Source organism: Phyllobates terribilis, unplaced genomic scaffold (assembly GCF_046119375.1).
Source record: "Phyllobates terribilis strain yellow unplaced genomic scaffold, ASM4611937v1 Scaffold_2781__1_contigs__length_107266, whole genome shotgun sequence".
NCBI lineage: Eukaryota > Metazoa > Chordata > Amphibia > Anura > Dendrobatidae > Phyllobates > Phyllobates terribilis.
This window is the reverse complement of record NW_027365536.1, coordinates 14883-41492: the sequence shown is the minus strand read 5'-3', so window position 1 is coordinate 41492 and position 26610 is coordinate 14883. Positions and strand designations below refer to the sequence as shown.

Genomic DNA, 26610 nt, shown 5'->3' with positions numbered 1-26610 from the left:
ATCAGAGGGAGGGCGCACAGCCGCAGGCGGTTCAGTGTGTTCCTGCATCATCAGAGGGAGGGCGCACAGCCGCAGGTGGTTCAGTGTGTTCCTGCATCATCAGAGGGAGGGCGCACAGCCGCAGGCGGTTCAGTGTGTTCCTGCATCATCAGAGGGAGGGCGCACAGCCGCAGGCGGTTCAGTGTGTTCCTACATCATCAGAGGGAGGGCGCACAGCCGCAGGCGGTTCAGTGTGTTCCTGCATCATCAGAGGGAGGGCGCACAGCCGCAGGCGGTTCAGTGTGTTCCTGCATCATTGTGGAGCTTTGCAGCTTGCTGACAGACATTGTGTGCCCTGGTTGCACTGGATTGGAGCGCAGGCAGCACATGTTAACGGTGGCTGTGTGCTGTGAGTCGCGACCGCCATCTTGGATTTGGCTGCCTGCCGGCGTGAAGACCAGGGTCTTACCCGACACGGTTTCTCTTCCCTTGGTGCGACCTATCTATCCAGGCCGCTCTCTCCACACGCTGCCACGTCACTTAGTTGTGTCTCCGGCGTTCCTGTGAGCCACGATGCAGGTAATGGAGGCGCGGAGCTAGCGCTGCACGTGTCTGCTCAGCTCTACAGCCAGCCACGCCACCCCGCACCCCTATATACAGTATATACAGCACAGAGCCCCCCGGCTGCTCTATTTCAGCGACTGCTACAGTGGCCGCCGTATCTGCCATCCCTTGATCCTTCTGGTCTCTCTTGCATTGGAGGCTCTGCCGTCCTCCCCTTTGAGCCACTTAGACACATTTTGCCTTCCCATCTCTCCTGTAAGGGGGCTGTCCTTCTAGCTGATGCCGCCATCAGGTGGGCTTCAGAAATTGCTGCCCTCTCCTGTTGTGCTCATCCTGGCAAGTTCCATCCTTTTATTCCTAAGGTGGTCTCTGTTTTCCACCTTAACAAGGACTTTCTCTGACCATCCTTCTGCCCTCCTCCCTCTCATCCTTCGGGTGTTTAGAGCTGCGTGGCTCTGCTTGTCAGCCATCGCTTGTTTGTCATCCTATAAGGCCCCTGCAAGGGCCTGGTTGTCTATAAGGCGACCATTCCTCTCAGGATTTGATCGGCCATTATTGAAGAATTTAGAGTGGCGGCAAGACCTCCCCTATTCAAGGTTAGAGCGCACTCTATGCGGGCTCTGGGGTCTTCTAGGCCGTCTGTCACCAGGCGTCTGTTCTGCAACTCTGTAAGGCAGCTACTTGGTCATCGGTTCATACCTTTTTCTAACTTTCCCGGGGTCCGTACTTTGCTTTCCAGACGCTCGTTTTGGTAGAAGGGTGCTGTGGGCAGTTGTTGCCCAGGCAGCAGCTTCAGAAAGTGCGTAGACTTCTGTGGTAACAGTATTGTACTTGTTACCCCACTCCAGGAGCAGGTGGGATAACAAGAAATGAAGATTTTTGGTCCTGATTGTAAAATGTCTTTCTCCTCGGTGGACACCGCACCCACCCTCACTTGCCCGGTCAAGTATTTAAGTTGTGCCGTCATGGGTGACAGAAAAAACAACGAGAGAGGGGATCCGCCCTTCAATGACAGAAAACCTTCAAGATAAAAAGGGCGGCGCCTCTTTCCGCCTTAGTGGTTTCCTGTCCTTGAGGGTGGACCTTCTTTCTCGTCGGAGGCGACAGCAGCAGGATTATCTTGCCGGGGCCGGTCGGTTGTGGCAGGGCACAGTCTCTGCTGCGGCCAGTCCCGTGTATCCTGGAAGCGCCGCGGAAGGCGCCGACATTTGGTCTCCTCGCGTGCGGGCGGGGGTTTGCGGCACCTACACAGCATGGAAGTGACGAACTGGAAGTTGCGCCCCGATGATGCACACCGGAACCTCTGACCCCCAGATGTAATTTTCAGGGGGAGGTACCGGAAGGTGCGGGAACGCCGGCCGGTGATCTCCCTAGCACAATGAGTACTTAAGGGTAGATCACTGGCTAGGCAGGGGCGCAGTGCACCATAATGGCCTCACAGCAGCCCTCCCCACCGCAAGAGCTGCAGACCATGCTGCAGCAGCACAAGGAGATGGAGCAGCCGCCTCGGTGCCAGAAGCGCTCCCAGGAGCAGCGTCCACCGCAGAGCAGGAGCAGTGGGCGTTCTGGGACACGCAGCAAGAGGGATTCATGGTCCAGCCGGCATAGCTCCTGCAGGATCGATGATTCCGCGGTCTCCCGAGGAGAAGTATCGGATACCGTCCTGCCTCCCGTTCCGGTACCCTGTTTTTATCTAGTGGGTGGTGAGTGAGCTACGTGAAAGTCTACGTATTAATGTAGACTTTTTTCTGTTTTGTCTCTCTCGCTCTCCTTCCTCCTTTTATATGGTCAGGATGTCCCTAAGAAATGTACGGAGAAATCCAAGTACACAGTATGTGCCCTGTGTGAACGAGGTCTGACTAAAGACTGGCCCAAAAGATTATGCCAGCCATGTATTGAGGAAACCATTTCGGAGGGAACTCTGGACTTTGCTGCAAATTTAAAAACCCTTATTCGGTCTGAGGTGGAAAGATCGCTAAAATCGTTTTCCCAGGCAAAAGAAGCGTCCCAGACCCCTAGAGCAAAAACCCCACCCACCCTTTCAGACTCAGAATCCGAGGAGGGAATGCTGGATGACTCCACTGACTCTTCCTCTTCGGATAGCGAGGCAGGCACAGGTCATTGTTTTCCCCTAGAGAGTGTTGATAGCTTAGTTAAAGCCGTCAGGTCCACAATGGGGTTAGTTGACCAGAAGGCCAAAAAATCGGTACAAGATATTATGTTCGGTACCTTGGATCGGAAGAAACATATTTCCGATTAACGATAAGGTGCAGGGACTTATCAATAAGGAGTGAGATAGGCCGGAGAAAAAAAGGTCCCCTTCCATCCTCCTTCAAAAGGAAAAATGTCCCTTTAGTGAGGAAGATACCGCTTCCTGGAATAAAGCCCCGAAGCTGGATGTTGCGGTGTCCAAAGCTTCTAAAAAATCTTCTCTCCCTTTTGAATATACAGGGATCCTGAAGGACCCACTGGACCGAAAGGTAGATTCCTTCCTTAAGGGTACTTGGGAATCATCAGTGGGGGCATTGAAACCAGCCATAGCGGCAACCTGTACCGCAAGATCCCTCATGGTTTGGTTAGACAGGTTAGAAGACCAGGTTAAGAACAACGAGTCACAGGACTCCATTTTGGCCTCTCTACCAGTATTGAAAGGAGCGGCAGCCTTCTTATCGGACGTCTCTGCGGATTCCGCCAGATTGACGGCTAGATCTGCGGCCCTGTCTAATGCCGGCCGTAGAGCAGTCTGCCTGAAATGTTGCCTGGGGGATACACAGGCAAAAGGAAAGCTACGTTCTCTTCCGTGTGAAGAAGATTTTATTTTCGGTACCTCTCGACACAATTCTTGAGGAGGCAGGTGACAACCAGAAGGGATTTCCTAAATAGTCCTTTTGGAGGTAGAAATTTGCTCGCAGAAGAACATCGACAAAACAACCTAGATGGGAGGATCGTTCCAGAAAAGGAAAAGGGTTTTTATTCGGCGGGCCCTCCCAGGATAGTCGCAAACCCCCAAAATGACACTCTATCCCAGGTGGGAGGGAGGCTCTCTCTTCCTTCCAGCCTGGGAAAGGATCTGTTCCAACAGGTGGATCCTCAAATTGATAAAATCAGGATTAAAGCTGGAATTTCTGAGGAACCCGCCAGAGAGATTTATCCGGACTGCCTTACGATCCTCTCTACCGGAACAGTGGGCACTGGAGGAAGAGATTTCAGGTCTCCTTCAAAAGAACGTCTTACGGGAGGTATCACCACAAGAAGAAAGAAGAGGCTTCTATTCCCCCTTATTCCTTGTAAAGAAACCGGACAACTCATTCATAGTAATCATCAACCTGAAAGGCCTGAACAAATTCCTGAACATTGCATCATTCAAGATGGAAACCATAAAATCAGCGATAAGCCTTCTATTCCCCGGCTGCTACACGGCAGTGGTGGACCTAAAGGATGCGTATTACCATGTGCCGATCCATCACGACTTTCAGAGATACCTCAGAGTGGCCGTAACTGTACAGGGAGTCGTCAAGCACTTCCGGTACAGAGCTCTTCCCTCCGGCCTAGCAGTGGAGCCCCGCATATTCACACAGCTTATACGGCCCAGCAGTGGAGCCCCGCATATTCACAAAGCTTATACGGCCTAGCAGAGGAGCCCCGCATATTCACAAAGCTTATACGGCCTAGCAGAGGAGCCCCGCATATTCACAAAGCTTATACGGCCTAGCAGAGGAGCCCCGCATATTCACAAAGCTTATACGGCCCAGCAGTGGAGCCCCGCATATTCACAAAGCTTATACGGCCTAGCAGTGGAGCCCCGCATAGTCACAAAGCTTATACGGCCTAGCAGTGGAGCCCCGCATATTCACAAAGCTTATACAGCCTAGCAGTGGAGCCCCGCATATCACAAAGCTTATACAGCCTAGCAGTGGAGCCCCGCATATCACAAAGCTTATACGGCCTAGCAGTGGAGCCCCGCATATTCACACAGCTTATACGGCCCAGCAGTGGAGCCCCGCATATTCACAAAGCTTATACGGCCTAGCAGAGGAGCCCCGCATATTCACAAAGCTTATACGGCCTAGCAGAGGAGCCCCGCATATTCACAAAGCTTATACGGCCTAGCAGAGGAGCCCCGCATATTCACAAAGCTTATACGGCCCAGCAGTGGAGCCCCGCATATTCACAAAGCTTATACGGCCTAGCAGTGGAGCCCCGCATAGTCACAAAGCTTATACGGCCTAGCAGTGGAGCCCCGCATATTCACAAAGCTTATACAGCCTAGCAGTGGAGCCCCGCATATCACAAAGCTTATACAGCCTAACAGTGGAGCCCCGCATATTCACAAAACTTATACGGCCTAGCAGTGGAGCCCCGCATATCACAAAGCTTATACAGCCTAACAGAGGAGCCCCGCATATTCACACAGCTTATACGGCCTAGCAGTGGAGCCCCGCATATTCACAAAACTTACACGGCCTAGCAGTGGAGCCCCGCATATTCACAAAGCTTATACGGCCCAGCAGTGGAGCCCCGCATATTCACAAAGTTTATACGGCCCAGCAGTGGAGCCCCGCATATTCACAAAGCTTATACGGCCCAGCAGTGGAGCCCCGCATATTCACAAAGCTTATACGGCCTAGCAGTGGAGCCCCGCATATTCACAAAGCTTATACGGGGCCTAGCAGTGGAGCCCCGCATATTCACAAAGCTTATACGGCCCAGCAGTGGAGCCCCGCATATTCACAAAGCTTATACGTCCCAGCAGTGGAGCCCCGCATATTCACAAAGCTTATACGGGGCCTAGCAGTGGAGCCCCGCATATTCACAAAGCTTATACGGCCTAGCAGTGGAGCCCCGCATATTCACAAAGCTTATACGGCCCAGCAGTGGGTTACAGGCTTTGTCGGCAGATCCACCTTTTACCTTAGTGCTAGACGATAGGGTGGTTTTGAGACCAGACCCTGCTTTCCTACCTAAGATTGTGTCTAAGTTTCACATGTCTCAGGAGATGGCCCTACCACCCTTTTGTCCTGAACCAAAAAATAGTAAGGAGGAAAGATTTCATACCTTGGATGTCAGGAGATGCCTTGTACATTATTTAGCATCCACAAGCTCATGGAGGAAGGATAGGGCTCTATTTGTCTCCTTTCAGGGCTCCCGAAAGGCATTGAATGTCTCAAAAGGCACTCGATCAAGGTGGATCCGGGAAGCCATCACGATGGCCTATATGGGATCAGGCAGAGATCCTCCTCACAATCTGAAGGCCCACTCTACGCGGGGGATGGCTGCTTCCTGGGCAGAAAGGGCGGACGTGCCCATTTGAGCAAATACGTAAGGCGGCCACATGGTAATCTCCGTCCACTTTCTATAATCGCTATAGACTTGACCTTTCTGCCTCCTCTGATCTCACATTTGGGAGAAGGGTTCTGCAGGCCGTGGGCCCTCACTTACATACCTAGTTCTCTGTAATTCTCTCGTTGTGCCGTCATGGGTGACAGAAAAACACATATATTACTTACCACTAATGTGTTTTTTCGGAACCCACGACGGCACCTTTATATTCCCTCCCGATCTCTGTGGTGATCACCTTCCGGTTGCTGGGTATTGAAGTATTCACATGGGTGAGATTCGTTTATGGTTAATAAGATTATGTCTTCTAACCGGAGAGTCCTCTCTGTAATCCACTGAGGCGGAGAGACGCGCCGTCCTTTTTATCCTGAAGGTTTCCTGTCCTTGCTGGGCCGATCACCTCTCTCGTTGTGCGAGAAAAAACACCTTACCGGTAAGTAATATACGAGGAATCGTCTGCCGGGGAGGAGACCACTTTCTCTTTAAGACGTCTTGTTTGTGTCATCCTCCCGGGGGCTGCAGACTAGCCCTTGGTTCCTGTGTCCCCAAACAAAACTACCAGAAAGCAATGTTACTGTGAGTCCCAAGAATCTCCATTGTCTTCTTAGGGCGATGGCCTCCTCTGGCACCCGGGAGCAGTTCCTCCGGCAGATGGAGCAGATTGTGGACGGGATCAGACATAACAGGAATAAGGCAGGAGCACATTTGGGGGAGTGGTGTGAAGGGTCAGACCCCCAGCGCGGAGGTCTCATCAATCTGGTGTTTTCCAGATGGAGAAGAAGAAGCAGGAAAATAAAATGAGGCGAGATCAGCTGAACGACGAGTATCTGGAGATGCTGGAGAAGCAGCGCTTGTACTTCAAGACTGTGAAGGAGTTCAAAGAGGTGAGGGGCCCGAGAGCAGCGGCTGTAGGACGCCACCTGGGCCAGTGATGTCTTCTCTGGCCACAACTTTATTTCTTCTGTTTCTAGGAATGTCGCAGGAATGAGGTGCTGCTGCGTGATCGCACCCCCTGATCGCCCTCCGTACAGGGCTCGCCCATCACACATCTACAGTGAGATGACTGTACATGAAATTTAATGACCAGCTCCCGTCACCCGCTAATAAAGCTTTTCCATGTCCTCCTGTCCCAGCGCATGCTCTGTCGGAAAAGATCTGAGGGCAAAGCACCAAGATGTGGCACCCGAACGGTCTGTGACCTGGAGCAAGGAGCAGGATATTGGCTACATGGGGAAGGGTCTACGTGGAAATCGGGACCAATGTATAGACACTGAGACTTGGGCCGGCAGCGGCTGTGGGCACGCTGTGGCTATGGGCCCCCTTCACTACATCGGGGCCGGCTCTGACGTCTCCTGCGGGCACAGGCCCCCTCCACTACATCGGGGCCGGCTCTGACGTCTCCTGCGGGCACAGGCCCCCTCCACTACATCAGGGCCGGCTCTGACGTCTCCTGCGGGCACTGGCCCCCTCCATTACATAGGGGCCGGCTCTGACTTCTCCTGCGGGCACTGGCCCCCTCCATTACATAGGGGCCGGCTCTGACTTCTCCTGCGGGCACGGGCCCCCTCCACTACATCAGGGCCGGCTCTGATGTCTCCTCCGGGCACTGGCCCCCTCCATTACATAGGGGCCGGCTCTGACGTCTCCTGCGGGCACTGGCCCCCTCCACTACATAGGGGCCGGCTCTGACGTCTCCTGCGGGCACGGGCCCCCTCCACTACATAGGGGTTGGCTCTGCCGTCTCCTGTGGGCACGGGCCCCCTCCACTACATAGCGGTCGGCTCTGCCGTCTCCTGCGGGCACGGGCCCTCTCCACTACATAGGGGCCGGCTCTGCCGTCTCCTGCGGGCACGGGCCCTCTCCACTACATAGGGGCCGGCTCTGCCGTCTCCTGCGGGCACGGGCCCTCTCCACTACATAGGGGCCGGCTCTGCCGTCTCCTGCGGGCACGGGCCCCCTCCACTACATCAGGGCCGGCTCTGACGTCTCCTGCGGGCACGGGCCCCCTCCACTACATCAGGGCCGGCTCTGACGTCTCCTGCGGGCACGGGCCCCCTCCACTACATAGGGGTCGGCTCTGCCGTCTCCAGCGGCCACGGGCCCCCTCCATTACATAGGGGTCGGCTCTGCTGTCTCCTGCGGGCACTGGCCCCCTCCACTACATAGGGGCCGGCTCTGACGTCTCCTGCGGGCACTGGCCCCCTCCACTACATAGGGGTCGACTCTGACTTATCCTGCGGGCACGGGCCCCCTCCACTACATAGGGGCCGGCTCTGACTTATCCTGCGGGCACGGGCCCCCTCCACTACATCAGGGCCGGCTCTGACTTATCCTGCGGGCACGGGCCCCCTCCATTACATAGCGGTCGGCTCTGACGTCTCCTGCGGGCACGGGCCCCCTCCACTACATAGCGGTCGGCTCTGACGTCTCCTGCGGGCACGGGCCCCCTCCACTACATAGGGGCCGGCTTTGACTTATCCTGCGGGCACGGGCCCCCTCCACTACATAGGGGCCGGCTCTGACTTATCCTGCGGGCACGGGCCCCCTCCACTACATAGCGGTCGGCTCTGCCGTCTCCTGCGGGCACGGGCCCTCTCCACTACATAGGGGCCGTCTCCTGCGGGCACGGGCCCTCTCCACTACATAGGGGCCGGCTCTGCCGTCTCCTGCGGGCACGGGCCCCCTCCACTACATCAGGGCCGGCTCTGACGTCTCCTGCGGGCACGGGCCCCCTCCACTACATCAGGGCCGGCTCTGACGTCTCCTGCGGGCACTGGCCCCCTCCACTACATAGGGGTCGACTCTGACTTATCCTGCGGGCACGGGCCCCCTCCACTACATAGGGGCCGGCTCTGACTTATCCTGCGGGCACGGGCCCCCTCCACTACATCAGGGCCGGTTCTGACTTATCCTGCGGGCACGGGCCCCCTCCACTACATAGGGGCCGGCTCTGACTTATCCTGCGGGCACGGGCCCCCTCCACTACATAGGGGCCGGCTCTGACTTATCCTGCGGGCACGGGCCCCCTCCATTACATAGGGGCCGGCTCTGACGTCTCCTGCGGGCACGGGCCCCCTCCACTACATAGGGGCCGGCTCTGACGTCTCCTGCGGGCACGGGCCCCCTCCACTACATAGGGGCCGGCTTTGACTTATCCTGCGGGCACGGGCCCCCTCCACTACATAGGGGCCGGCTCTGACTTATCCTGCGGGCACGGGCCCCCTCCACTACATAGCGGTCGGCTCTGACGTCTCCTGCGGGCACGGGCCCCCTCCACTACATAGGGGTCGGCTCTGACGTCTCCTGCGGGCACGTGCCCCCTCCACTACATAGCGGTCGGCTCTGACGTCTCCTGCGGGCACTGGCCCCCTCCACTACATAGGGGCCGGCTCTGCCGTCTCCTGCGGGCACGGGCCCCCTCCACTACATAGCGGTCGGCTCTGCCGTCTCCAGCGGGCACGGGCCCCCTCCATTACATAGGGGTCGGCTCTGCTGTCTCCTGCGGGCACTGGCCCCCTCCACTACATAGGGGCCGGCTCTGACGTCTCCTGCGGGCACTGGCCCCCTCCACTACATAGGGGTCGACTCTGACTTATCCTGCGGGCACGGGCCCCCTCCACTACATAGGGGCCGGCTCTGACGTCTCCTGCGGGCACTGGCCCCCTCCACTACATAGGGGCCGGCTCTGACTTATCCTGCGGGCACGGGCCCCCTCCACTACATCAGGGCCGGCTCTGACTTATCCTGCGGGCACGGGCCCCCTCCACTACATCAGGGCCGGCTCTGACTTATCCTGCGGGCACGGGCCCCCTCCACTACATAGGGGCCGGCTCTGACTTATCCTGCGGGCACGGGCCCCCTCCATTACATAGGGGCCGGCTCTGACGTCTCCTGCGGGCACGGGCCCCCTCCACTACATAGCGGTCGGCTCTGACGTCTCCTGCGGGCACGGGCCCCCTCCACTACATAGGGGCCGGCTTTGACTTATCCTGCGGGCACGGGCCCCCTCCACTACATCAGGGCCGGCTCTGACTTATCCTGCGGGCACGGGCCCCCTCCATTACATAGGGGCCGGCTCTGACGTCTCCTGCGGGCACGGGCCCCCTCCACTACATAGCGGTCGGCTCTGACGTCTCCTGCGGGCACGGGCCCCCTCCACTACATAGGGGCCGGCTTTGACTTATCCTGCGGGCACGGGCCCCCTCCACTACATCAGGGCCGGCTCTGACTTATCCTGCGGGCACGGGCCCCCTCCATTACATAGGGGCCGGCTCTGACGTCTCCTGCGGGCACGGGCCCCCTCCACTACATAGGGGCCGGCTCTGACGTCTCCTGCGGCCGCGGGCCCCCTCCACTACATAGGGGCCGGCTCTGACTTATCCTGCGGGCACGGGCCCCCTCCACTACATAGGGGCCGGCTCTGACTTATCCTGCGGGCACGGGCCCCCTCCACTACATAGGGGCCGGCTCTGACGTCTCCTGCGGGCACGGGCCCCCTCCACTACATCAGGGCCGGCTCTGACGTCTCCTGCGGGCACGAGCCCCCTCCACTACATCGGGGCCGGCTCTGACGTCTCCTGCGGGCACGGGCCCCCTCCACTACATAGGGGTCGGCTCTGACGACGTATCCTGCGTTTGCCCCAGTAACGACCTCTGAAGGCTTCTATGGTTGGTCATGCACTGCCATGCTGAGTGTTTGCCCGCAGCAGGTCGTTAGCACTTCTGGAGGAAGAGGGTCCCACAGCTAAAGGGGGCTCTGTTCCTGCTGGGGGTGCTCCTAATCTCGCCATCCTCCTCTTTATTCCCAGGAGGGTGGCAGCGTTCTGGTTGTTCAATCCTGCAGCTTTCCTCTCATCGTGAGCTTGATCTTTACCTTTTCCTTCTATGAGGGCGATGTATGGAGTAATCTGGCAGCAGGTTTTTACCCCCTTATCTGAGAGCAGCAGCATGATGTAGAGTCAGAGACCCTGATCCCAGCGATGTGTCACTTGCTGCGCTGCTTACTGCAGTTTTATCAGCAGGAGATTATCACTAGAGGACTAGTAAACCTGCTGCCATGTTTCCTCCATAGTCATGAGCTGTTTATAGCCCACCTCTGATTGGCTGCCAATCAGTGGTGTGGGCGGGGTTATACACAGCTCAGCATGCAGGGAAATCTTATCAAAACTGCAGCAGGCAGCCCAGTAAGTGATGGACTCCCCCACCTACCCCGGCATCGTGTTACTCTCGGGTTGGAGAGCAATACCCTAGTGCCAGATTCCCTCTAATGGCAGAATTACGTGTAGTCTCAGGGTGTGTGAGTAACTCGGCTCCACGGTCTCCTCTCCTGGTTCCCGGCGGGCGGCCCGGCTCCATGACTGACGGTTCTCGTGAGGAGCAGGACGCTCAGCACAAGTATTATACTTTATAAAGTTGAAGGTAGATATAAATCAATTGATTTTAACCTGTAGCTGAAGATGTTGATCCAGAGGAAAGAAAACCCCATGAGGCCAATGCTGATTGCCCCATATTAGGAGAAAAAACACTTCCTGACTCCACACACGGCGAACAGACAAGTTCCAGGATCAACGTCTGTGCAGACACGGGGTCTTCCGTGGGCGTAACGCTACTCAGACACCACAGGGTGAGGGTAACACAGCGTGGAAATACTTTACTGACCCACAAAGCGGACAATAAACAGAACAGTCCCAGCAAATACCCAAGATGGTGCAACATTACACAGTCTCACCCTTCCTCCTCCGCCCGCCTGGGATAGAACAGCTGCGACTTTGGAGACTTCTAGGGCTGACTACCTCAACCAGTGGCCCCCCGCTTCTGGAGGGCCTCCACAGATAGAAGGTAGCAGCAAGCTTAGGAAGCTAGCAGTCCATCAAGGTACAAGGCCAGGAGACCCGAGGGTCCCACCCTGGCCTCCCTGAGAGTTTCCATGGGGCCAGATGACTGGCTGGTCCCAATCTGACTTCTCCAAATGTCTCCATGAGTTCCAGGTGACTGGAGGGTCCCACCTGGCAACCCCAAACTACATCTACGGGGCCAGGTGACTTCATTGTCCCAACCTGGTCTCCCCCAATGTATCCATGGGCTCTCTGATGGTTAATGGAGCAGATCCGTATCTTTCCAGTTAGGGCCGATACCCTTAGGCCGGAATCATGTAGAATACAAATCTGTGTCTCTTTGGATAAAGCCATCCTACCACGCTGATGGTGGGAGAGAGACTCTCATCTTTGATTCTCCTTGTAAAGTCTGCCTGCTAGAGTCACATGTCCTTTGAAGTACACATCCACGGGTCAAGGATTAGGGATGATATCATTCCACAGGGTTCAAGTCTCATTATTCATTTAATCAATGTACATAGTTGGTATAGCAGGGGCTCTTTTAAATAAACTAGCTAGCTTAGTATAATATGCAATTAGCAAAGTAACAAACATCATTGTTCACAGACCAATAGAAGGCAACAGTCAGGGTTATACAAATACTGGTCTGTCCTTCTTGACCACAGAATTACACATACATTTACAAGTCAACACAAAGATAATAGTGTATTTCTCTTGATTTAACAAATCTAGTCGTCTGGCTGATTAAGATTATAAACTGTGTCGTCACAACGTCCATCACAGAATCCGCGCCCTCAACCTGTAATATTATCAAGAAAGGCGTCCGGCCTCCTGGTACTGAATCAACCATTATTACATCATCATGTGGCAGAGAGTTCCATTATCTCGCCGCTCGTCCAGTCAAGAATCCGTAATCTCGCCGCTCGTCCAGACAAGAATCCGTAATCTCGCCGCTCGTCCAGTCAAGAATCCGTAATCTCGCCGCTCGTCCAGTCAAGAATCCGTAATCTCGCCGCTCGTCCAGTCAAGAATCCGTAATCTCGCCGCTCGTCCAGTCAAGAATCCGTAATCTCGCCGCACGTCCAGTCAAGAATCCGTAATCTCGCCGCTCGTCCAGTAAAGAATCCGCAATCTCGCCGCACGTCCAGTCAAGAATCCGTAATCTCGCCGCTCGTCCAGTAAAGAATAGTTGTCTGTGATGATGATTAAAACCTTTCTTCTACAGCAGTGTCTACCAAACTCCGGTCCTCATGGCCTCCAACAAGTCAGGTCAGGATTTCCTATGTATTGCAGAGGGTGAGAACTGATGGTGCCTTGATGATACTTCCGTCATCCGTGCAATACTAAGGATAACCTGAAAACATGACCTGGACCTGTTGAGGGCTATGAGGGCTGGAGTTTGGGAACACTCTTCTAGACAGCGGATGCCCCCTTGTCATCATTACAGGCCTAGTTGTAAAAAGATCTTTAGAACGATATTGTCCCTCTATTGTACGTTGTAATAAGATCCCCAATATGTCTTCATTATTCCAAAATGGAATAACTGCTCTTCTCTGCTACTGGATTATTAGAATACTGGGTACAGTTTTGGACTCCAGAGTATAAGTGCGGCCGCACTAGTGATTTATATAGAGGAAAACTATGTTCTCATCATGAGCATTTATGCCTCTTTTAATGCATCCCATTATTTTATTAGCCTTGGCAGCAGCTGCCTGACACTGATCACCGCAGTGGAGTTTGCCATCCAACGTCCACCCATGTCTTTTACAGTGACAGATTTACCCATTGTTTTACCATTTAGTACATCATTATACATCTTACTTCCTCTACTCCATACATGACCTTAAATTTGTCTACATTACACTTCACTTGCTCTTTCTCAGCCTCCATAAATCCTTCTGTAATAAGTTATCCTCCTTTGTGCTGATTACCCTGTAGAGTTTAGTATCATCTGTAGATATTGTAATTCTACTCTGTGCGCCCCCTAAAGGTCATTAATAAATATGTTAAGATGGCCCAATACTGACCCCTGTGGTCACCACTATTACCTGTGGACCAATTCCAGTGTGTTCAATTAATAACCAGCCTGGTTCTTATCACTGAGCCAGTTGTTAGCTCAGTTAAACATATTTTCCCCTCATCCCACTTCTCTCATTTTATGCACCAATCTTTTCTGTGGCCCCATAGCAAACATTTTTGAAAAGTCCATATAGATGACATCTGCGGCGTTACCCTGGTCCAGTCTGGAACTTATCTCCTCATAGAAGCAGATCTGTTGAGTCTGACAGGACTGATCCCTCATGTCTGCCATCTGCCCTGCAGTAATCGTATGGGTGGTGTCTGCCATCCGTCCTGTGGTAATCGTATGGGTGGTGTCTGCCATCGGTCCTGCGGTAATCGTATGGGTGGTGTCTGCCATCTGCCCTGCAGTAATCGTATGGGTGGTGTCTGCCATCCGTCCTGTGGTAATCGTATGGGTGGTGTCTGCCATCGGTCCTGCGGTAATCGTATGGGTGGTGTCTGCCATCCGCCCTGCGGTAATCGTATGGGTGTTGTCTGCCATCCGCCCTGCGGTAAATGTATAGGTGGTGTCTGCCATCCGCCCTGCGGTAATCGTATGGGTGGTGTCTGCCATCTGCCCTGCAGTAATCGTATGGGTGGTGTCTGCCATCCGTCCTGTGGTAATCGTATGGGTGGTGTCTGCCATCGGTCCTGCGGTAATCGTATGGGTGGTGTCTGCCATCCGCCCTGCGGTAATCATATGGGTGGTGTCTGCCATCCGCCCTGCGGTAAATGTATAGGTGGTGTCTGCCATCCGCCCTGCGGTAATCGTATGGGTGGTGTCTGCCATCCGTCCTGTGGTAATCGTATGGGTGGTGTCTGCCATCCGCCCTGCGGTAATCGTATGGGTGGTGTCTGCCATCCGCCCTGCGGTAATTGTATAGGTGGTGTCTGCCATCCGTCCTGCGGTAATTGTATAGGTGGTGTCTGCCATCCGTCCTGTGGTAATCGTATGGGTGGTGTCTGCCATCCGCCCTGCGGTAAATATATAGGTGGTGTCTGCCATCCGTCCTGCGGTAATCGTATGGGTGGTGTCTGCCATCCGTCCTGCGGTAATCGTATGGGTGGTGTCTGCCATCCGCCCTGCGGTAATCGTATGGGTGGAGTCTGCCATCCGTCCTGCGGTAATCGTATGGGTGGTGTCTGCCATCCGTCCTGCGGTAATTGTATGGGTGGTGTCTGCCATCCGTCCTGCGGTAATCGTATGGGTGGTGTCTGCCATCCGTCCTGCGGTAATCGTATGGGTGGTGTCTGCCATCCGCCCTGCGGTAAATGTATAGGTGGTGTCTGCCATCCGCCCTGCGGTAATCGTATGGGTGGTGTCTGCCATCCGTCCTGCGGTAATCGTATGGGTGGTGTCTGCCATCCGCCCTGCGGTAATCGTATGGGTGGAGTCTGCCATCCGTCCTGCGGTAATCGTATGGGTGGTGTCTGCCATCCGTCCTGCGGTAATCGTATAGGTGGTGTCTGCCATCCGCCCTGCGGTAATCGTATGGGTGGTGTCTGCCATCCGTCCTGCGGTAATCGTATGGGTGGTGTCTGCCATCCGTCCTGCGGTAATCGTATGGGTGGTGTCTGCCATCCGTCCTGCGGTAATCGTATAGGTGGTGTCTGCCATCCGCCCTGCGGTAATTGTATAGGTGGTGTCTGCCATCCGCCCTGCGGTAATTGTATAGGTGGTGTCTGCCATCCGTCCTGCGGTAATCGTATAGGTGGTGTCTGCCATCCGTCCTGCGGTAATCGTATGGGTGGTGTCTGCCATCCGTCCTGCGGTAATCGTATGGGTGGAGTCTGCCATCCGTCCTGCGGTAATCGTATGGGTGGTGTCTGCCATCCGTCCTGCGGTAATCGTATGGGTGGTGTCTGCCATCCGTCCTGCGGTAATCGTATGGGTGGTGTCTGCCATCCGTCCTGCGGTAATCGTATGGGTGGTGTCTGCCATCCGCCCTGCGGTAATCGTATGGGTGGTGTCTGCCATCCGTCCTGCGGTAATCGTATGGGTGGTGTCTGCCATCCGTCCTGCGGTAATCGTATGGGTGGTGTCTGCCATCCGCCCTGCGGTAATCGTATGGGTGGTGTCTGCCATCCGCCCTGCGGTAATCGTATGGGTGGTGTCTGCCATCCGTCCTGCGGTAATCGTATGGGTGGTGTCTGCCATCCGCCCTGCGGTAAATGTATGGGTGGTGTCTGCCATCCGCCCTGCGGTAATCGTATGGGTGGTGTCTGCCATCCGTCCTGCGGTAATCGTATGGGTGGTGTCTGCCATCCGTCCTGCGGTAATCGTATGGGTGGTGTCTGCCATCCGCCCTGCGGTAATCGTATGGGTGGAGTCTGCCATCCGTCCTGCGGTAATCGTATGGGTGGTGTCTGCCATCCGTCCTGCGGTAATCGTATGGGTGGTGTCTGCCATCCGCCCTGCGGTAATCGTATGGGTGGTGTCTGCCATCCGCCCTGCGGTAATCGTATGGGTGGTGTCTGCCATCCGCCCTGCGGTAATCGTATGGGTGGTGTCTGCCATCCGCCCTGCGGTAATCGTATGGGTGGTGTCTGCCATCCGTCCTGCGGTAATCGTATGGGTGGTGTCTGCCATCCGTCCTGCGGTAATCGTATGGGTGGTGTCTGCCATCCGTCCTGCGGTAATCGTATGGGTGGTGTCTGCCATCCGTCCTGCGGTAATCGTATGGGTGGTGTCTGCCATCCGTCCTGCGGTAATCGTATGGGTGGTGTCTGCCATCCGTCCTGCGGTAATCGTATGGGTGGTGTCTGCCATCCGTCCTGCGGTAATCGTAAGGGTGGTGTCTGCCATCCGTCCTGCGGTAATCGTATAGGTGGTGTCTGCCATCCGCCCTGCGGTAATCGTATGGGTGGTGTCTGCCATCCGCCCTGCAGTACTCTGGGGGGTGGTGAGGGTCTGCTGTCCGCTCTGACGCACTCTGGGTGGGGGGTCTGCCATCTGGCCGCATCTCCGATATCCCCACCATTTCATAATTTTCTACCAACACTATTAATTGTAATTCCTCCATCTTGTCGGTGAGGTGTGACGACACAACTTCTAATCTTAATTAGCCAGACGTCTAGAAGTGTTAGGACATGAGAAATACACTATTATCTTTGTGTTGACTTTTGAATGTGTTTTTCTTTGGTGGGTCACGACAGACTAATATTTGTAAAACCCTGAATGTTGACATTTGAGTTGATATTTAGTGAAACATATTGAATGGAGGACAGAGAATCAGGGTTGGGGAACAATGATGATTGTTAATGTGCTAATTATATATTGTACTAGGCCAGCTAGTTTATTCATTTACAGAGCAGGGGGATACAAACTATGCAAATTGATTAAATACTCAATGAGACAGGAGCCCTGCACCTTCCCCCCTGACCTGTGAATGATGACCTGAGCCACAGATGTACATATAAACAGTAGTGTTGAGCGAGCACTAAAATGCTCGGGTGCTGGAAGCTCGGGCCGAGCTTACCGTGATACTCCGGTGCTCGACCCGAGCAACGAGCCCAATGTTAGTCGATGGGAGACCCGAGCATTTTTGCGGCGGCATTTTGTGAAATATGTTAAGGAACTTCCTTTCCAGGGTAAAGACTTGTGTATAAGGTAAAATAAATAACCAAAAACAAAAATATTCCTCCACACCTTGAGCTATGTTCACAAGTAGCATTTTTTATGCGTTTTTGCACTTTTGCATTGCTTTCAACGGTGACAAATGCATTCACCGGGAAATGTCATTTTAACATTTTATAATCTTATCTGGCCATGTGGTGTGTGACTCATCATCAGACACATGCATACAGTGCTGAAAAGACATGGGAACAGCATGGGGAAGACCCCTGGAAGCATCTCTGACACCCAGGTTACTGCCTAAAAGTATGCCCATCAGAAGTGATCCTTGCCGCATCAGAAGATGCAGACTTGCAACTATCCCCGTGCAAGTCCTTGTCCCAGGGCAGTGTTCAATTGTACCTCTCCCATTCCTTGCAATGCAAGCGCAAGTATGCAGCCAACCACCCACCCACCCGCAGGCTGCAATGCCATACTGCTAGCTTGCATTTGAAATGGGGCCTTTTAGTTTGGAGGAGGCCGAAGCTGGCCACTACCTCATGGTTGCGTCGGCGGCGAGGTCTCTCTATACTCAGTCCCCAGCTGCCCCTATTTCTCCTGTCAACTTCCCCCATACTTTTCTTAGCCCGGCCTGCTTTAGGGCAGCATTGGATGAGCCCACCAGAGAACCAGACTCCTCCGGTGGACCCTGACTTCTCCATCAGGGGAGTTGAGAGTGCCAAGGTGAGGAGCATGATGATGATGATAGAAGTTAGCATCTGCTTTGTTTTCTTGGAATGCAAGTGTAAGTGTGCAGCCTGCCACCCACCCACCCCCAGACTGCAATACCATACTGCTAGCTTGCTTGCACTTGAAATGAGGCCTTTTAGGCTTGTGGAGGCGGAATCTGGCCACCATGTCATGGCTGTGTCGGGGGCCTGGTATCCATACTCAGACCCCAGCCACCCCGTGTCCACACTCGGTCCTCAGCCAACAGGGGGCGGCCGGGTGTCCATACTCGTCCCCAGCCGCCCCTATTTGTCCCGGTGCGCCTTATACACAAGCGCGCATACCAAAACATTACCCGTGCCCTCCCCAGTGCATTTAGTGGGAAGGACAGCCTAACCACAAACACGTGGACCAGTGAATGTGGCCAAGGATGGTCCATGTCACTGACGCCTTCACACTGGGTTAATATTGTGGAAGCCGGGACACAGTTGGACACTGGGATGCAACACGTCCTCCAGACATAGAGGACTGCGGGTCCTGGGTCAATCAGGCTTCAACACAAAGTTCAGAAGGTAGACAGCAGCAGTGGTCGGCCTCCTACACAACGAGTAAATTATTCATGATCATGAGGCCATCCATCTCCTTAGCTTTCTGTTCCTTGGAATGCAAGCGCATGTATGTAGTAGCGGCTAGGCCTGAGGTGGTCAGCGCTTTGGCGCATATCCTACCTCCTCAGAGGATTGCTGGATGTTTTCCTGCTACTATCCCAGTTCTATGACTCCCGTTAAAGCTTGGATACCCAATAATTAAAAGGCACAGAGGAATCACGGAGGACGCTGGTACGGTAGGCAAGGTACTTCCTCACTATCTTTTGAAACTTTCCACTCCTTGTGAGAGCACCCCGCGCCTCAGGGCCTGTAAGCTGGGCGGGTCTCAGAAAACTGTCCCAGAACGTTGACAGTGTTCCCCTGCCTCTGCTGGATTGGAGTTGTGTCTCTCTCGCATGTACTCCTTGGTTGGGCAACGAACTGTGACCTCTGCCGCTAGCGTGTTCAGATGGGAATTTTTTTAACAGTTCTGCAGCAAGGGCTTTCTGGTACTGGCCCATTTTTGTAGACCTCTCCACCTCAGGAATAAGAGAGTGAAAGTTCTCCTTGTAGCGTGGGTCTAAAAGTGTCACCAACCAGTAATGACTGTCACCCAACGCGAGGGTCACCATTAAGGCAGTGTAACATAACGTCAGCCATGCGTGCCAGACTGGTAACGGGCAAGACTTCTGTGCCCTCACCAAGATGACGACTGACCATGCTCTCCTCCTCCTCCTCCCCCCTGTCCTCAGGCCACCCACGCTGAACCGACGGTATGACATTTGTGCAGGTACTACAGTCTACAGCGCATGATACCAGCTCCTGTTCTTCCTCCTCCTCCTCATTGTCCCCCAATGCACATTGGGATGAGATGAGGCTGGGCTGTGTGTAATTGCCCGCTACGGCTTCTTGATCCATCTCTTCATACTCTGGCTGCAATGCCTCCTCTTTAATTCTCTGCAGAGAGCGTTGCAAAAGACAGACAAGTGGGATGCTGACGCTAATGATGGCATCATTGCCACTCACCATCTTGATGGACTACTCAAAGTTTGTCAAGATGGTACATATGTCAGACATCCAGGTCCACTCCTGAGGTCTTATGTGTGGAGTCTGACCTGCATATCGACGGCCTTGTTGCAGCTGGTACTACACAACTGCTCTCTTCTGCTCACAAATCCTTTGCAACATGTGGAGGGTAGAGTTCCAACGTGTGGGGACATCACACACCAGTCGGTGTGCCGGAAGCTGCAAACGCTGCTGCAACACAGCAAGGGCGGAGGAAGCTATAGCCTACTTGCGAAAATGAGCTGACAGGCGGCGTACTTTGACGAGCAGATCTGGCAACTCGGGGTACGATTTAAGAAATCGCTGAACCACGAGGTTAAGCACATGAGCCAGGCATGGTACGTGTGAGATCTCGCCTCAGAGCCGCCACCAGGTTACGGCCATTGTCACACACGACCATGCCTGGATGTTGGTTCAGCGGTCTCAGCCACAGATCTGCCTGCTCTTTCACAGCTGTCCACAAGTCACAAGCAGTGTGAGGTTTATCACCTAAGCTTACGAGTTTCAGCACAGCCTGTTGCCGCTTGGCTGAGGCAGTACTGCAATGCTTCCAGCTTGTAACTGATGTGGTGATATCTGAGATGGAGGCTGAACATGAGGAGGAGGAGGAGGATGATGCGCAGGAGCTGTACACTGTGGGGGCAACTCTGACTGACATAGGGCCCGCAATCCTCGGTGTGGGGAGGATGTGTTCCGTCCCAAGGTCCGACTGGGTCCCGGCTTCCACTATGTTTACCCAGTGTGCCGTCAGGGAGATGTACCGTCCCTGGCCACAAGCACTTGTCCACGTGTCCGTTGTCAGGTGGACTCTCCCAGTAACTGCATTGTTGAGGGCATGGCAGATGTTTTGGGACACGTGCTTGTGTAGTGCGGGGATGGCACACCAGGCAAAATAGTGTCGGCTGGGGACCGAGTACCGAGGGACGGCCACCGCCATAAGGTTGCGGAAGGATTCCGTCTCCACCAGCCTAAAAGGCAGCATTTCCAACGCAAGCAGTCGTGAAATGTGCGAATTTAGGACTGTGGCCTGTGGGGCGTTGGCTGCGAATTTGCGCTTTCGTTCAAAGGTCTGGGATATGGACAATTGAACGCTGCAGTGGGACGTGGACGTTGATCCTGTTTCTTGAGAAACTGCCATAACAAGTGAAGACTGAGAGGAGGGGGCATCGTAACATGCAGTATGGACAGAGGATTGCCTTGCACACACAACAGGGGGTTCTATTGCATGCACAACAGTGGAAGAAGCAGTGGTGACACCCGCTGACACTGGTCGTGGACTCTGGGGTTCGGCCCACAAAGTCGTGTGCTTTGCTGCCATGTGCCTGATCATGCTGATGGTGGTCAGACTGGTCCTTTTGCCACCCCTGCTGATGCTGGCATGGCAGGTGGACATATGGCCTTTTTGGGGTTATCAGCAGAGTCTTTAAAAAAATTCCAGACTCTGGAAGACCTACCGCTTGTACTGGCAACGTCCCTCGTGTTGGTGTTACGGGGAACGGTTGCCCTCCTTCTGTGTGTGGCCACCACACTGCTTCTTCCTGCCTGTTGGGGTACTCTGCCTCCCTCCCCCTGTGTGCTGCTGGCCTCGCTCTGCGTGTCTTCCTGCCACGTTGGGTCAGATACTAAATCATCCACCACCTCCTCCTCTTCCACTTGCGCACCACGATCCTCCTCACTTTCTGGCAATTGTGTCTCGTCATCGTCCACCTCTTGTGACAAATTGCCAGCGTCGACTTCCTGTGGCCGTGGCTGTTCAAATATTTGGCCATCGCTACATGGGATCTCCTCTTCCACCACTTCAAGCGTATCAGGCGAGGGGCACAAATATGGAAATGGACCAGTGAACAGCTCTTCAGAGTGTCCAGGTGTGGGATCAGTTGCTGTCTGACGACACTTGGCCTGGTGGGAGGAAGGAGCATCAGGGTGAGGAGGAGTATGCGGTCGAGACTCATGGCTACTAACACTTGACCGTGTGGAAGACAGACCGGAGATGGTGGTGCCCAGGTGACTGGAAGTATTATCTTATATCCAATTAATAACCTGTTCACACTGATCAGTTCTCAATACTGGTGTTGTAGTGTGCTTCCCTAGTAATTCGGTCAAGAAGTGGGAGCGAGAAGATGTGGCTGTTGGTTGTGACACATTTTCACCTTGGCCACGGCCACGGCCCCGTCCTCTACACGCACCATCACCAGAACGTCTAGTTCCACGTCCCTTGCCACGCGCCTTGCCCATTGTAAATGAAGTAAAATAGCTTACACTCGCACTATCAATGGCAAAAGGGTAATAAGAAGTAGATTAGAACCGTGGAAGAGGAAAACCACAGTTCTAGTTCTCTGGCCTACACCAGACTCTTTTAAACAGATATATTTGTGTCTGAACAGTCACAGACACACTCAATTTTTTTTTTTTTTTTTTGGGGGGGGTGAGAGAATACCAAAAGGTTAATAAGACGGGTATTTGTACAGTCTGACTGAGGAGAAAAAAAGAGGATTTAGATGAAAAAAAAGGATTTTTCCTGGCCCCTGAGACCGGGGGATAAGTCCAGCAATTTGACCAACAGGAGCACACAGGACTGTAATGCAGCGTTTGCTGGTATAACCACTGTGTCTCCGATACAGCCTGCCTGCCTGGTATCTGGGATGGATATTAGTCCTGAGAAGGACTGTTTGATCTGGCAGCCTTTACAGACCCTACACTACCTATTTTGCAGGATATATCTCTCCCTAACTCAGCAGCGCTGTCTCTACACTGTCTGATCCGGAGCGACTGTGTCCAAGATGGCGGCGCCCGGTTTTAAATACTCGAGGTGACGCTGTGCGGCCAGCCAATCACTGTAATGCCCACAACCAACATGGCTGCAGCATTACAGTGACTGGCTGGCAATCCCTGCATGTTCATTGGCTCTGTAAAGAGCGCCAAACGTGCAGGGCGGAGACCCGAGCTCCCGCCCGAGTAACCCAGAAATGCTCGGTGCTCGCCGAACATCCCGCGTAGTGAGATGCTCAGGCGAGTACCGAGCAGTGTCGAGCATGCTCGCTCAACACTAATAAACAGGGATTTCTTTTGTGCTGCTAAGAGTATCAGAGAGCCTCTTCAGGAAAGCAGCTTGGTAGCATGGCTCCAACTTGAGGGACACAGATTTGGATTCTACAGGATGCCAGCCTAAGGGCACACTGCCTTGGCTGGAAGGATACAGATCTGCTCCATTAACAATCACTGACCCTATGGAGACATTTGGGGAAACCAGGATTGAGACCCTCCGTTCACCTGGTTCCATGGATATTATCTGAGATGCCAGGTTGGGACCATCCAGTTGCCTGGTTCCATGGAGACATTTGGGGAAAGCCAGGATTGTGATCCTCCGGTCATCTGGTCCCATGGATATGTTTGGGTTAGCAAGATTGGGACCATCCGGTCACCTGGATCCATGGATATGTTCAGAGAAAACCAGGGTGCAATCTTCGTGGCTCCTGGCCACATACCTCAACGGACTGTCAACCTCCTAAGCTTGCCGCTACCTCCTCTCTGTGGGTGCCTGCCAACAGCGGGGGGGCCACTGGTTGAGGTATGTGGCCCTGGAAGTCCCAAAGTCACTGTTGCTCTATTCCCGGCGGACCAGCGAAAGGGTGAGACTGTAATTTTGCATCATCTTGGGTATTTGCTGGGACTGGTGGTTCAATAAATTATTGCCACACTGTTTAACCCTCAGCCTGTGTTGTCTGTGTAGTATTATGCCCACAGAAGACTCAGTCTCTTCACATGAGGCTTCTGGCATTAGTGTACATGCACACTATGTATATTTCTCTGTACCTCTATTCCTGCTTAGTGTATGGACAGTCCTGTATTTCGTACTATCCAAACTCCCCTCGACTTAAGACCTTTGTCCCTGCTGCTGAAAAACATCCCCACAGCATGATGCTGCCACCACGTTTCACTGTGGGGATGGTGTTTTTGGGATAATGAGCTGTGTTGGTTTTGCACCCGACATAGCGTTTACCTAGATCAGTGTTTCTCAACTCCAGTCCTCAGGACCCCGTTTTCAGGATTTCCTTAGTATTGCACAGGTGATGGAAGTTCTCTCACCTGTGCAATACTAAGGAGATCCTGAAAACATGATCTGTTGTGGGATCCTGAGGACTGGAGTTGAGAAACACTGACCGAGATGGTCAGAAAGTTAAATTTTGTTCTCTGACATTTGTGGAATCTCCCACGTTTATTGGCAAACTCAAAATGAGCCTTATCATTTTTGTAAGTAAAGGCTTTTTTCTGGCCACTCTTCCATAAAGGCCACCTCTATAGCGTGTACGGCTAATTGTGGTCGTACGGAAAGATACTCCAGTCTCTGCTTGAGAACTCTGCAGCTCCTTCAGGGTTACCTTTGGTCTTCTGTGCAGCCTCTCTGATTAATACCCTCCTTGCCCGGGCTGAGAGTTTTGGTGGGCGCCCTCTCTTGGCAGGTTTGTTGTGGTACCGTGTTCTTTCCATTTGATGATAATGGATTCGATGGTGCTCCCGGGGAATCATCAGAGAGTGGGAGATTTTTTTTTTATATAACCCAACCCTGACTTGTACTTCTCAACAACTGGCCCTGACTTGTTTGGAGATCTCCTTGGTCTTCATGGTGGTGGGTGAAGATCTCCTTGGTCTTCATGGTGGTGGGTGGAGATCTCCTTGGTCTTCATGGTGGTGGGTGGAGATCTCCTTGGTCTTCATGGTGGTGGGTGGAGATCTCCTTGGTCTTCATGGTGGTGGGTGGAGATCTCCTTGGTCTTCATGGTGGTGGGTGGAGATCTCCTTGGTCTTCATGGTGTTTGGTTTGTGGTGCCTCTTGTTAACCGTGTTGCAGCCTCTGAGGCCTTTCAGAAAATGTATATACTGACAGACGTGTGACATTAGATTGTACACTGGTGGACTTCCTGTCCCTAAGCATGGGACTTATGAAGCACCTAAAAATTTCTGGTGCAAGCAATTCCCTTCATCACAAAAGGGGTGAATACATCTGCACATACTAATTTTTAGTTCTTTGATCCCATGAATGTAATTTCTGCAGATATTTCCTCACTGCACCGGCTTAGATTACTTAGAGCTGATGGATCACACACATCAGATTACAGGAATATTTACACACAGGTCGTAATGTAACAAAATAGGGAAAAAGCCCAGGGGGTGAATACTTTCACAAGATGCCGTAGCAGAGCGGAGTCAGTGTGCAGAGCACAGCAGCGTGGTGAATGCTCTGACCCCTGTGGTGACAGTAGTAATACAATACCAGGCCCCTGCCCTGGACCGGCCGCCCCTGCCAAACACTGAATGTGGGTGATGGGGAAATGGAAAGTCGGAGCTCAGCTCTAGACTACAACAAAATGGTGCTTGGCTCTCCCACCGCTGACCGGACAGCCCAGAGAGCACATCTGGTCACTGCGGGAAGCAGCCGCAATGTAGGAGATGCAGGAGACACCGACCACAGTCCCCTCTATCCACCATAAGTGTGGGACTCAGACACAAAGACATTACTATTACATTGAGTGTGGGGCATCCAAGTCTGATCGGACGGGTCCCGGCCAGAAACACTTACTTGCAGAACTGGCCGTCAACCTGTAGTGGCCGAGGCTCAGCCCTGCGCATCCGCCTCCTATTGATTACCTGTAGTGGCCGAGGCTCAGCGCTGCGCATCCGTCTCCTATTGATTACCTGTAGTGGCCGAGGCTCAGCGCTGCACATCCGCTTCCTACTGATTGCCTGTAGTGGCCGAGGCTCAGCCCTGCACATCCGTCTCCTATTGATTACCTGTAGTGGCCGAGGCTCAGCCCTGCGCATCCGCTTCCTACTGATTGCCTGTAGTGGCCGAGGCTCAGCCCTGCGCATCCGTCTCCTATTGATTACCTGTAGTGGCCGAGGCTCAGCCCTGCGCATCCGCTTCCTACTGATTGCCTGTAGTGGCCGAGGCTCAGCCCTGCGCATCCGTCTCCTATTGATTACCTCTAGTGGCCGAGGCTCAGCGCTGTGCATCCGTCTCCTATTGATTACCTGTAGTGGCCGAGGCTCAGCCCTGCGCATCCGCCTCCTATTGATTACCTGTAGTGGCCGAGGCTCAGCGCTGCGCATCAGTCTCCTATTGATTACCTGTAGTGGCCGAGGCTCAGCCCTGCGCATCCGTCTCCTACTGATTACCTGTAGTGGCCGAGGCTTAAACTGCCCCTTCTAATCAATAGGAAGCGGATGTGCAGCGCCTCGGCCACTACAGGTAATCAATAGGAGACGGATGCACAGCGCTGAGCCTCGGTCACTACAGGTAATCAATAGGAGGCGGATGCGCAGGGCTGAGCCTCGGCCACTACAGGTAATCAATAGTAGGCGGATGCGCAGGGCTGAGCCTCGGCCAGTACAGGCAATCAATAGGAGGAGGATGCGCAGCGCTGAGCCTCGGCCACTACAGGTAATCAATAGGAGGAGGATGCGCAGCACTGAGCCTCGGCCACTACAGGTAATCAATAGGAAGCGGATGCGCAGCACTGAGCCTCGGCCACTACAGGTAATCAATAGGAGGCGGATGCGCAGCGCTGAGCCTCGGCCACTACAGGCAATCAATAGGAAGGAGATGCGCAGGGCTGAGCCCCGGACACTACAGGCAATCAATAGGAAGCGGATGCGCAGCACTAAGCCTCGGCCACTACAGGTAATCAATAGGAGGCGGATGCACAGGGCTGAGCCTCGGCCACTACAGGTAATCAATAGGAAGCGGATGCGCAGGGCTGAGCCTCGGCCACTACAGGCAATCAATAGGAAGCGGATGCGCAGGGCTGAGCCTCGGCCACTACAGGTAATCAATAGGAGGAGGATGCGCAGCGTTGAGCCTCGGCCACTACAGGTAATCAATAGGAGGAGGATGCGCAGCGTT

The 26610-nt window shown here is 53.9% G+C and overlaps 1 protein-coding gene across 1 annotated transcript in view; it reads left to right on the top strand.

Annotated features, from left to right (window-relative positions):
- The window catches only part of LOC141247108 (coiled-coil domain-containing protein 93-like), a 33796-nt gene extending 26795 nt beyond the window's left edge, over positions 1 to 7001 (top strand). The window contains exons 13-15 of the mRNA XM_073669188.1: positions 6489 to 6573; positions 6651 to 6764; positions 6852 to 7001. Coding sequence (XP_073525289.1) covers positions 6489 to 6573; positions 6651 to 6764; positions 6852 to 6896 — 244 coding nt within the window. The 3' untranslated portion in view covers positions 6897 to 7001. The remainder of the gene's footprint in view (positions 1 to 6488; positions 6574 to 6650; positions 6765 to 6851) is intronic.
- Positions 7002 to 26610: the final 19609 nt, after the last annotated feature.